The sequence below is a fragment of the Osmerus mordax genome, chromosome 14 (assembly GCF_038355195.1).
Source record: "Osmerus mordax isolate fOsmMor3 chromosome 14, fOsmMor3.pri, whole genome shotgun sequence".
NCBI lineage: Eukaryota > Metazoa > Chordata > Actinopteri > Osmeriformes > Osmeridae > Osmerus > Osmerus mordax.
In genome coordinates, this window is record NC_090063.1 from 16,060,617 (window position 1) to 16,074,251 (window position 13,635).

The following is a 13,635-nucleotide window of genomic DNA, read 5'->3' on the forward strand; positions in this document are numbered from 1 at the left end:
TCACACACTGAGCTCCACATCTGGGTCATACAGTATTGGAAACCATTCTAAATCTGTTCAATTAGAGCTGTATATGTAAATACTATAGACTGTATACAGCCAATAGTGTGTGGACACCCATCAGCATGCTGACAGCCTCTCATTACAAACCCATGGGCATTAATGGAGTTGGTGCCCACTTTGTTTCTATAACTGCTTTCACTTTTCTGCAAAGGCTTTCCAATCGTTGTTGGAACATCGATGCAGTTTAGCTTCCATTCAGCCACAAGTGCATTAGTCAGGTTGGACACTGATTTTGGGTGGCCAGACATGTCTTGAAAATGGTGTTACAGTTAGGATGTTTGGGATTACAGTTAATCCCAAATGTGTTTGATGGTATTCAGGGATCTGTGCAGGCCAGTCAAGGTTAGTAGCGAGTTCCGGACAGAAATGTTTTGTCGAGTTTGGACCGGACTTACATTTACATTTTAGTCATTTAGCAGACGCTCTTATCCAGAGCGACTTACAGTAAGTACAGGGACATTCCCCCCGAAGCAAGTAGGGTGAAGTGCTTTGCCCAAGGACACAACGTCATTTTGCACGGCTGGGAATCGAACTGGCAACCTTCCGATTACTAGCCCGACTCCCTCACCTCGCCATCTGACTCCCACTTGTTTCTGCTGCAAAGATCCCTGAACACCATCAAAAACATTTGGTATCTAATTCTAACGCTATCATTAAGCCAGGTCTCATCTGCCAACATCAGTATCCAACTTAATAAATGCTCCTGTGGCTGAATGGAAGCACATTCTCATAGACACACTCCAAAACAGCCTTCCCAGAGGAGTGGCAGCTGTTGCAGCCTCAAAGGGGAACTCCATATTAATGCCCATGGTTTTGGTATGGGATGTTCATGTACTTTTGTTAACATGCTGTATTTCCTTTATAGCTTAATGTTGATTGTGATTGGTTAGGCCTGTCTGGGGTGATTTATGGGGCGATGATGTTGGTATAATGCACCATATACATGCAGTCAAGCAAAGGTTGAATATCTGAAAGTATTTCAGTTTTCTATTAATCCGGAAACTACAGAAAGTGTAGTTCTCTTACTCTGTGGTCAGTGGAGTTCCGTCCACCCAGATAAAGGTCCCTTCTGTTACTGTGTCAGTCAGACCGATCCACACTCTCTTGTTGAGGTTATTGAGGAAATCCTGTCATGGAGGAGGATTAGGGAGCAGTTGTATTACCTTGATCTTGAATTTGACCTCATGCTGTACATTTCTGTTGTTTTCAGTCTTTCTTACTTTCCATCTCTCTCTCTCTCTCTCTCTCCATCTCTCACCTGTTCCTCTCTGCTGTTTATGATCACCAGGTCTGCTCCCCTCCCTATACAGTCCTGTCTGCTGTCATTCCAGTTTTTATCCACAGTAGACACGTAGTAACAGCTGCAGCCAAACCTTCTCCATCCATCTTGGCCCTCTGTTTGATGTCATTACAACACAGAATTGATATTTAGTTTTCAATATTTACAGTAGAAACAGCTACAACCAATCTTCAACCAATCTTCTGTGAGCCATCAAGAAAGTGCAGAACGCGTCTGTCCGTGTAATTTGCTTTAACATGTGTTTGAACATCTTCTCAAAATTGTCATTATAGTAACAACAGCTTGCAGGCTACTCACAAACCCAAGGCGACAGGTGAACGATGCATGGCAGTTTATTAGCAACTCCTCAATCTTGTAATAATAACTCTTTCTTGTAAGTCGCTTTGGATAAAAGTGTCTGCTAAATGACTAAATGTAAATGTGAGTACTAATCCAAAAAGAATGTTCAAAGCAATCCTTTTTTTGTTGTTGACAAAAACAAAATCAACTTAAGCCTCTGCGTTCAGGATGTAATTCCCAGCAGAATAAACGTTTTAGTTCCAAACTAAAACAGCTTCCTTTAGCACTATAACCTTTCACTGATCATGTTGTTATGATACTAATGCACATGTGCAGTAACCAATTACAGACACTTTGAAATCCACAAATCAAATCATATGTAGAATATAAACACTTTACCTTAAATAGCCTACAAAATTATTACTGAAAAAAAATTTACCTATCAAAATAGAAGTCCAGTCTTTGTCTTGTCATTTCCCCTGTTAGTGTGAGTACCCGGTTTGTGTTCCTGTGTTTTGGAAAATAAACCTTTTGTATAACCATACCGTGCTTCTATCCTGCATTTGGGTCCTACCCAACACCTCAGCGTGACTCTCTCACTCTTATTTATTCTGTCACTCGCTCTGCACTAAACCTGACCTGCTCAGCATGGCAGCTGAGATTTGGAGTGCAGTTTTGACATTCCCTTTGTTGCACCTTCCTACACACACACGTCTCACACACACACACACACACACACATCCCACACACACACGTCTCACACACACACTCCCAAACACTTGGTTTTGGTTAACCATTTCTGTCGGGAACAAAATAGTTTTTCTTTTGAAATCCACATTTTGTCACAACCTATAGCTAGATGTGACAAACACAATGTCATTAAGTCATTACAATAGCAATTGTTCACTGCATCACATTAACAACACATTTTGTTTCATACAGCTTATAATTATACAGTATATTAATTAAAATTGTCCTTATGGACTTACCGCACAGCCTCCTCTTAAGGTCATCTCTCTCTCTGGTCAGGATGGTGTAACTGGCGTTCAGCTGGTCTCTCACTCTGGTCAGGTTGGTGTAACTGGCGTTCAGCTGGTCTCTCTCTCTGGTCAGGATGGTGTTACTGGTCTGTAGTTGGTCACTCTTTATAGTTTTTATGGTTTTGTCTTCATTAACTCTGGTGTCTGTTATGGAATGAGAGAGAATAATTCCTAATGTTACAGTCATCTACAAATATATAAATATATAATTATAATTAATAATGTTTGTATTTTACTAGAAGCACTCACAGATGACTCCCAGTGCTATGATCCCAGCCAGTAGGAGAGCACACAGCAGCCCCAGACACACTGCTGCAGCTCTCCACGATGAACTCAAAGGAACAACTGAAAACCACAAGGTTCATGTTTTGCTCTTAAAATAAAGTAGGATGCAGCTGATTGTTTTATGTTAACAATCAAAATGTTACCTTAAATATAATGTCCACCAGTGACTAACCTGTACTGTACTATAAGCTACAGAGGAGGGTAAGTTAGTGCCACTAGAAGACTAGGAATCGGACCTTAACACCTATTGCATTAAAAACTGTTATGAAATGTAAAAAGTAGCTGTGTAATGATAAAGAGTTGTCAATGTAAAACAAAGGACTTATTTAGAAACATGGGATGTGGAAACATGTATATGGTTTGTGAGTGTGTTTTTATGTTGAATTTAAGTTAATAATAACAAATAAATATTAGATCTTAGCTATACTGGTATGTGAGTGTTTATTAAGAGTGTCTTTGTTACCTGCCCCTGGTCCTGGTCCTTTTTGGATGGTCATGATCGCTACTTTAGGGTCGTTAAAGCTATAATTTACATAAATATCTTCTCCCATATCGTCTTGTTCCCCACTGCTAAATGGGTTTTCATACACAGAGTCTTCATTGGAGTACGTAGCGTTTCCAGACGTGTCCATGCTGTGAGTGTCTCTGATGTAACCTGACAATCTCTCTCTGTGTCTGAAATTCATATTGAAAAGTAGTTTTTCTAAGAGTCTTCTTCCCTATGGTAATGTCACCTGCTTGTTAGTTAGAGCCCTTTAGAATGAAAAATGTTCAACACATCTTTCCGTGTTAAAAATAGGTATTGGTTCACAAGGAAATGTGCAGCATGTTTTTGAGAGATTTGACTACTGTTGTAGTCTGTTATGTGGAGTTGTAGTCTGTTAGGTGTCGGAGGGAGGTGGGAAGAGAGAAAGATAATGTTTGGTATTCATACTTTGTAGACCGTGTCAACTGTGTCGTTTGACCAGTATGCAAAGCCAGATGTGAACAAGTTTATGTATCTATTAACAATGTAAGTCTCTTACAGTGACTATGTAAGAGGCGCATGAGGAAAAAATAGTATGATTAGAAGGATATTAGAAAAGAAAATATAAATATATACGAGTATAATAGGAAGGAGAGCGCATTTTTATTTAATTTTGTTGGAGCTGCTCTAACATAGCTGTTCCACCCACAGTTAAAAACAAACCTTTACCCCTTCATGAATCCATGTACTGTTAAAAGGTAGTCTTTTGAATGATTGGATTTCCCTACTTAAAGGATAAAGAAATATTGCATGGTGTATTATACCAGACTTTGGGGCCTTCTCTTGAGCCTGGGTAGGTTGTTTGTGTGAACCACCTTGTTGTGGTTATTTTACAGTGAAAACAGCCTTGACACAGTCCCAGGCCTAAGTCTCACTCACTCGGAGTGACATCATTATTCTTGGCCTCCTGTTCTTCGCGTTTATCAGATTATCAGTTTGCCCGTAGTTTTCTCATTCTTTATATTTGTTTTCAAAAATGGGAAAATATCTTTCAAAGATATCTGAATGTGGAGTGACAACACTTGTGCTGTGTAGACTCTGTGTTCCTCTTCATTTATGAGGTTCCCGAGCCCTGTTTCCCTGTCCTGCAAAATGTGTAAAATAAGTAGCAGCTTTGTGACAAAGGTTTGTACGTGACACTTTTGTTTACTCCTCAGTGGATATAAGGGTGTCCAGAGTAAATACTGCAGCAATAACAACCATCACTTCACCTATACATTACCATGGAGAGTTAAACCTACATGAGCAGGAATATAAAGATGCTTTATTTCTACAACATGCTGTACTGAGCTCTGAGATAGTCAGCTGCTAATCAGAAAACTCATGAAATGCATGAGGAAGTGATTTGACATGTATTAGGTTGCTGGTCTGAGATCAAATTTGATTAAGGGAAATACCCCCAGCACGCACACTGACTGTGTTGACACTGAGTATTTAGGATTTTTTGTGCAACCTACGAACCAAGTACAGAACTTTACTTTACAAGCTTCAATCATGTCGCTCATAGAGACAGTAATGACAAACACTTGCAGTTGCCTTTGTTGTGTGAAAGAAATGTTGGTACAATGAATGTGTTTTAAAAGAAGTTTACAGTTGGCTAAAAAGCTTGATACAATATATGTTGATTCAACTCCATTTGGTAGAGATACCATTTTCAGTTTTATGACACCTAACTAGGAGACGTGAAGTCTAAGAGAAGGGAAGTCTGGGTGACCTGGGAGAGTTCCAGGGGGAAGAGACAGTTCTGAAGACAATGTGGATTCAACTGTATTGTTCTTAGGGAGTTAACCAATAACAAAAGAGATTTGGTATAGCTGCATGTCTGTAGGATGGACCAATGACTTTTGAGAACTGTCGTATCTACATTTAGTCATTTAGCAGACGCTCTTATCCAGAGCGACTTACAGTAAGTACAGGGACATTCCCCCGAGGAAAGTAGGGTGAAGTGCCTTGCCCAAGGACACAACGTCAGTTGGCATGACCGGGAATCGAACTGGCAACCTTCGGATTACTAACCCGACTCCCTCACCGCTCAGCCAACTGACCATCTATAGAATGGTCTGTTGAAGAATGTTCTTGGGGGGTTCAGGGCCTTCAGCTGGGTAGTGCTGGTGGGCTGGATTCTTCCGGTTCCATTCTAGAATGCTAGATGGAGCTGTGGAATTGTCTTTGTGATATTGTCTTAAGTTTGTGTGTCGATGATGTTATGTTGGTAACGTTATTATGTTTACATCATACGTCAAATACACATTAACCCTGTACTTCACCTGACTTCATCTTTATTGATTCTCTCAAAAACTTCCACGACAGTTTAAGTCATTTCTGGGTCATGACTGAGACCAGGTATAAGCTGCAACTATTTACATGAAGATCCTTTGTTTTCATCAGGTAATTGCTAATGACGTGATGCTGTTATGGGGATAGATCTGTTGTATGGGAAACAGTCTACTTTTCGAAACATAGAGCTACTTTTCGATTAGAATTAGCACTCATCATTACACAATATAGGCCTAGGCTTCTGTGGGGTAGGCTACAGTAGGAAGTAGGAACACATATGAATGAACAATACACGAGAAAACATAATAAGGCAATAGCTGATGTACTGATTGTGATTAGCATAAAAATACAAAATCTCTGATTTCTCCCACAATCAATGAGACAAACAGTTTAAGCCACTGTAACTCATTATATAATCTATTCTGTTAGCCATTAGGAAGTCAAAGGTAATTATTAAGTAAACCATCTGGTCAAGCCTAGGGTCAGATAATTTGTCTCCTTGCCGGCAAGCATTAAACTATTGTACTTTCTTTGAATCCAACGACTCTGTGCATTACTTGATAAAGAAATTATCTTAACTGCTGAAATAGGCAGCAAGATCAGGGCACCTCTCCCATGGACCGGCCCATCTCTGTAAGAAGGGGCAGGTAAGTTTGTACTGTAAACAGGTGAGCTACAACGTACTAACTAAGCAGGTTAGCAGTCCAATGCAAGCAATAAGAAACTTAACATTGTATTTGATACTTTAGGCTATTAAACTTTTAAAGGTCTTTTAATTGACCGCAATGTACGATCACAGACTTTGTGACGTCACCACAACCTTTAGGTGTGTTTGACTTCATGCAGCGCCGGCGGCGGCAACAGCCGGCTGACTTGAAGTAGCCAATCGCATTCCCTGCTCAAGTCAGCCGGCTGCCGGCGCCGCCGGGCGCTGCATGAAGTCGAACACACCTATTGTCTCCAACTGGTGTCTCGCCGTGAGTTTGAACTCCCGAGAGTTGAACCAGGAAATATTGGCAAATGTTTTGAATGTTTGGAACGCACTGATAGTGGTGTATGATAGATTAAAGGCCTTTACACGTGTAGAACGACTGCTACTGTGATCCATAGCTAGCACTTATCTCAGTAGCAGCAGTGTAACAAGCTAATGCTGGTGTGCTACCTCAGAGCTGGATGACTTGCAGTCAGGAGCGGCGCCAGAGAAGTTTAATGCAGGTGCTAAGGGGGTGCTAGATCATTGACAGGGGGAGCTGCGCAATTCTATATATTATATATAAATACTATCAGGGCCGCAGGGCCGGAGTGGGACCCATTTTCAGCCCGGCAGTGTAATGGCCAAAGCCAGCCCATCCCCCATCAGGGGCCGAGCCATACGTTGAACAATCGGGGCTTAACCCGAACCTAGTCAAGGTTTTGATGCGAGGTGAAATCGGAACTTCACATGAATGCGAGCGCGCACACCGCGTGAGCGCAATTTTTTTTGCTTTAATTTCTGTGCAAAATAGTTTTTTGAGCTTTCTGTAGGCTAATATAAATATTTCGTTGGACTCAAATTGTAATATTTTCTGGAAATTACAACCCAAATTTGTACCTGAAAGATTCAGGGCTTTTGAGAAAACATATTTTTCCCACCCTTGCAGGAACCTAGATTTGTGAAGTGACAGATCTTTCTTTTTTTACCTGTCTTTTTCAGTTCCTCCTGGCATCTTTCCCCCATCCATTTTATTATTTTTGCATATATTTGCATAATATTGCTAACTCCACAACAATAAATGATTGTTTAGGCTTGTCTCCGTGGCAACAAATTTGGTACACGCACTTGTGTTTGAGAAAGAGAGCATGCGCGACAACTGAAAACGGCACTTTTTAATCCACGGTCTGATCATGCGCTTATTTAGATTAAAACCTAGTGTAGCCTATTAGCTTACTTATCAGTCACAGTAATTTAACACATATGGTTTTATTCGGTGTGTGAAAAAAACTAAGAAAAAGCAGGCGATCTGCTGGGCCAATTTATGAGCGGGAATTCTCCCGATTCTCCCGATGGCCACTCCGGGCCCGAATACTATTAATATATGAGCAATATTTTTGGGGGTGCTATTGGGGTGCTTTGGTCTTTCTTGGGGGTGCTGAAGCACCTGCTAGCCCCCACTAGCGCCGCCCATGCTTGCAGTCAGGTAGTCAGTATTTCCCACACTGTCCCAGAGTCACTGAGTAGGGTCTGGTACACGGCTGATGTCATAGAGACACACTGAAATGCAGGGTCAATGAGGAGTCCAGACAACATGACCAAAGGACTCTTTTATTTTATAAATGAATGTTGCTGGGAAGTTACAAACAGTTAAAGCCGATACAACTCATTATTACATCATCTACTCTGTTAGCCAATAGGGAGTGAAAGCTCATTATCACAGTTAATTCACTCATACAGCTATGACAGATATTATTTACGTGACAATAATGTACCAGGAGCATTACTGTAAATGCATGAATAGATAGATTAGATAGATGGATAGATTAGATAGTCAGTCAGACAGACGGATGGATAGACAGATGGTTCACTATATAAAATCCCGGGAGGAAAATGTAAGCTTAATTCCAGCCAGATACATGAATTACAGAAGACAGCAGGTACATAAACACACGTTATATATAGTGTAAGTATAGTTAAATAACAATACAAAACCCCACTGTGAATCTCCACTATTAGATCCCTTTCTCACAGACCCAGACATTTTTTGATTCACATTTGTTATCATTCCATGTTAAAGGAGGAGGAACGCCAGAATGGTCGTAGTATATCTCAGCACAGTCCTCATCAACACCTGGTTGGTGAAGGTAATTATCAGGCTGAGGGCCGTACCAGTACCTACAGGGTTAAATAACAACACACAACCAGTCACACACTGAGCTCCACATCTGGGTCATACAGTATTGGAAACCATTCTAAATCTGTTCAATTAGAGCTGTATATGTAAATACTATAGACTGTATACAGCCAATAGTGTGTGGACACCCATCAGCATGCTGACAGCCTCTCATTACAAACCCATGGGCATTAATGGAGTTGGTGCCCACTTTGTTTCTATAACTGCTTTCACTTTTCTGCAAAGGCTTTCCAATCGTTGTTGGAACATCGATGCAGTTTTGCTTCCATTCAGCCACAAGTGCATTAGTCAGGTTGGACACTGATTTTGGGTGGCCAGACATGTCTTGAAAATGGTGTTACAGTTAGGATGTTTGGGATTACAGTTAATCCCAAATGTGTGTGATGGTATTCAGGGATCTGTGCAGGCCAGTCAAGGTTGGTAGTGAGTTCCGGACAGAAATGCTTTGTCGAGTTTGGACCGGAAAAACTTGATTGGGCTGCAAAGATCCCTGAACACCATCAAAAACATTTGGTATCTAATTCTAACGCTATCATTAAGCCAGTTCTCATCTGCCAACATCAGTATCCAACTTAATTAATGCTCCTGTGGCTGAATGGAAGCACATTCTCATAGACACACTCCAAAACAGCCTTCCCAGAGGAGTGGCAGCTGTTGCAGCCTCAAAGGGGAACTCCATATTAATGCCCATGGTTTTGGTATGGGATGTTCATGTACTTTTGGCAACACGCTGTATTTCCTTTATAGCTTAATGTTGATTGTGATTGGTTAGGCCTGTCTGGGGTGATTTATGGGGCGATGATGTTGGTATAATGCACCATATACATGCAGTCAAGCAAAGGTTGAATATCTGAAAGTATTTCAGTTTTCTATTAATCCGGAAACTACAGAAAGAAACTCTTACTTGGGTGTGGTCAGTGGAGTTCCGTCCACCCAGATAAAGGTCCCTTCTGTTACTGTGTCAGTCAGACCGATCCACACTCTCTTGTTGAGGTTATTGAGGAAATCCTGTCATGGAGGAGGATTAAGGAGCAGTTGTATTACCTTGATCTTGAATTTGACCTCATGCTGTACATTTCTGTTTTTTCAGTCTTTCTTACTTTCCATCTCTCTCTCTCTCTCTCCATCTCTCACCTGTTCCTCTCTGCTGTTTATGATCACCAGGTCTGCTCCCCTCCCTATACAGTCCTGTCTGCTGTCATTCCAGTTTTTATCCACAGTAGACACGTAGTAACAGCTGCAGCCAAACCTTCTCCATCCATCTTGGCCCTCTGTTTGATGTCATTACAACACAGAATTGATATTTAGTTTTCAATATTTACAGTAGTAACAGCTACAACCAATCTTCAACCACTCTTCTGTGAGCCATCAAGAGAGTACAGAACGTGTCTGTCCGTGTAATTTGCTTTAACATGTGTTTGAACATCTTCTCAAAATTGTCATTATAGTAACAACAGCTTGCAGGCTACTCACAAACCCAAGGCGACAGGTGAACGATGCATGGCAGTTTATTAGCAACTCCTCAATCTTGTAATAATAACTCTTTCTTGTAAGTCGCTTTGGATAAAAGCGTCTGCTAAATGACTAAATGTAAATGTGAGTACTAATCCAAAAAGAATGTTCAAAGCAATCCTTTTTTTGTTGTTGACAAAAACAAAATTAACTTAAGCCTCTGCGTTCAGGATGTAATTCCCAGCAGAATAAAAGTTTTAGTTCCAAACTAAAACAGCTTCCTTTAGCACTATAACCTTTCACTGATCATGTTTTTACGATACTAATGCACATGTGCAGTAACCAATTACAGACACTTTGAAATCCACAAATCAAATCATATGTAGAATATAAACACTTTACCTTAAATAGCCTACAAAATTATTACTGAATAATTTTTTACCTATCAAAATAGAATAATCAATATCAAAATACCAATATTCTTAACCAAAACTATGAACCAAATATTATCAATTGGCTCTTACACTCACTCTCTCTTTCTTATTTATTCTGTCACTCGCTCTGCACTAAACCTGACCGGCTCAGCGTGGCAGCTGAGATTTGCAGTTTTGACATTCACTTTGTTGCACCTTCCAACACATCTACACACACACGTCTCACACACACCTACACACACACATCTCACACACTCACACACACATCTCACACACTCCCAAACACTTGCTTTTGGTTAACCATTTCTGTCAGTAACAAAATACTTTTTCCTTTGAATTCCACTTTTGTCACAACCTAGAGCCAGATGTGACAAACACAATGAGTCATTAAATCATTACAATAGCAATTGTTCTATAGTTCACCGCATCACATTAACAACAACTTTTATTTCATACAGCTTACAATTATACAGTATAAATTAAACATTTGTGTAAAATTGTGCTTATGGACTTACCGCACAGCCTCCTCTTAAGGTCATCTCTCTCTCTGGTCAGGATGGTGTTACTGGCGTTCAGCTGGTCTCTCACTCTGGTCAGGATGGTGTTACTGGCGTTCAGCTGGTCTCTCTCTCTGGTCAGGATGGTGTTACTGGTCTGTAGGTGGTCTCTCTCTCTGGTCAGGTTGGTGTTACTGGTGTTCAGCTGGTCTCTCATTCTGGTCAGGATGGTGTTACTGGTCTGTAGTTGGTCTCTCTCTCTGGTCAGGTTGGTGTTACTGGCGTTCAGCTGGTCTCTCACTCTGGTCAGGTTGGCGTAACTGGTGTTCAGCTGGTCTCTCTCTCTGGTCAGGATGGTGTTACTGGTCTGTAGTTGGTCTCTCTCTATGGTCAGGATAGTGTTACTGGTCTGTAGTTTCTTACTCTTCATAGTCTGTATGATGTTCTCATCACTAAAACTGGTGTCTGTTATGGAATGAGAGAGAATAACGCTGAATGTTACAGTCATCTGCAGAAACGATTGACATGATATGTTGAACAGTGCCACAAACATAGTACATACATTTACAATACAGTTTTTCTCGATTGCTAAAACACTAAACCCCATTCTATGAATCAAATGTTCAGTGAACTAAACCAATTTGTCAAATCAGACACTCTTTTGGCAAAACTCTAAACACATTCTCATTCACTAAACACATTTTGCACTGTGATGCACTTGTGCCGCAAAATGGTAAACACAAGCGGCAAACAGTAAACATAACTACAACACAGTTGTCATCTGTAAAACACAATGACTCAAAATTGTTCACACTTGTTTCCAATGCTGGTTTGGGACAATCAGCTTTCACCATGGTGTCCGTATACGAGAATAGTTCAACATCAACCAGCATTTTCTACTGTAAATGTTTGCCTTCCATCATACAGCCCTTTTCTCAACCCAATTGAAGAGTTTTTCTCTGTGTGGCGGTGAAAGGTCTATGACCGAAACCCATATACCAGGGTAAATCTCCTACAGGCAATGGAATTAGCCTGTGGTGACATAGGTGTGGAGTGTTTTCAAGGCTGGATCCAGCACACCAGAGGGGTTTTACCCCATTTTTCTTTGTTCTTTGTTGACAGTACTAAGTTGTGATGGTTACTGTAATATTTTCAAATCAAATCAAATGTACAGTATTTGCCCTTTTTACAAGCAATGTCACAGAGGGTTTTACATACGCCGATAGAACTGCCCCTCAGCCAACCTCAACCCTCAAGGAAGACAAGGAAAAACTCCCAGAAAAACTCACTAGAGGAAAGAAAAAGGAAGAAACCTTGGGAGGAGCAATTCAGTGAGGGATTCCCTCCTCCAGAGACGGTTGGCAAAGAGATGTGCAGAACATAGGCTAAACATTAGTGTCAATGGATGTTGAAACACCAAAATCCAGTGTTTCAAAATCCAAAATCCATTTTCTTTATTGCTACGTAAATGCATTTACTGCGTATACATAAACAAATTTGTCTTTACATGGCCTGGATGCTGTGTTCTCCATTTTTTTGTGTTGTTGTGTCTAATGATTGCTCCATAGTCTTTATATTTTGATTTGCTGTGTTTATGATCTGAAAGCCTTGTTTGATTTTGAGCACAATTGAAATGGTTTAGGGGCGAGTGTTTGATTTTGCCAGAAGAGTCAGAGGTTTGGAAATCGAGTTTGAATATTTGGTTTTGTGTTTACAGTTTTGAGAAAATGGTTGACTGTTTCAAAAAATTTGTTTTAGCAATCGAGAAAAACTGTAAATGATGTATTTTTACTTAAACGTACTCACTCTTGACTCCCAGTGCTATGACCCCAGCCAGTATGAAAATACACAGCAGCCCCAGACACACTGCTGCGGCTCTGTAGATTCTCTTCTCTGGACGCTCAGCATCTGAACACAGTGGGGACACTGTGTGTGTGTGTGTGTGAAAGGATGAGAGAAATAAATGTAGAGGTAATCCTAAAGGCTACAGTTGTATATGACTATACAGTACGTGTTTGTGATCATATATGTATGTAATTTGTGTGTGTGTGTGTTTGGTGTGTGTTTTACCTGAGTGCAGATCTCCTGCTGTGTTCTCTGGTATAGGATCCTTAGCCTTTGAGCAGAGGTCGTGACCTCTGAGGGTGTCAGCACTAACGTAGATGTCCACCATCCTCTCCTCCATCTCCCCCCTGTCTGACATCACCTTCTGGGTCATGTCTATATTAGCATAGATGTCATCCGACTTCACCTTCTGGGTCATGTCTGGTGTAGCGTAGATGTCATCCGACTTCACCTTCTGGGTCATGTCTGGTGTAGCGTAGATGTCATCCGACTTCACCTTCTGGGTCATGTCTGGTGTAGCGTAGATGTCATCCAACTTCACCTTCTGGGTCATGTCTGGTTTGGCGTAGATGTCCTCTGACTTCACCTTCTGGGTCATGTCTGGTTTGGCGTAGATGTCATCCGACATGTTTGCTGTATTCCTGTCTTCCCTGATTATATATTTTAGGCAGGTTATAGTTTAGATTATTATCTAGAAACCCTACAACTACAGTATCAGAGCTGCAGTTTAACGTCCACTGTCACAGACA

The 13,635-nt window shown here is 40.8% G+C and overlaps 1 protein-coding gene across 1 annotated transcript; it reads right to left on the reverse strand.

Annotated features, from left to right (window-relative positions):
• Positions 1–1,085: 1,085 nt before the first annotated feature.
• Positions 1,086–13,635, reverse strand: LOC136956287 (C-type lectin domain family 4 member F-like). The gene is made up of 11 exons (XM_067250178.1): positions 13,112–13,635; positions 12,848–12,967; positions 11,060–11,506; positions 9,793–9,929; positions 9,563–9,666; positions 8,494–8,639; positions 3,437–3,622; positions 2,932–3,027; positions 2,632–2,826; positions 1,322–1,458; positions 1,086–1,190 (listed from the first exon to the last, which is right to left on the reverse strand). Exons 1-11 carry the CDS (start codon positions 13,512–13,514, stop codon positions 1,086–1,088), a joined length of 2,076 nt encoding a protein of 691 aa, XP_067106279.1. The 5' UTR covers positions 13,515–13,635.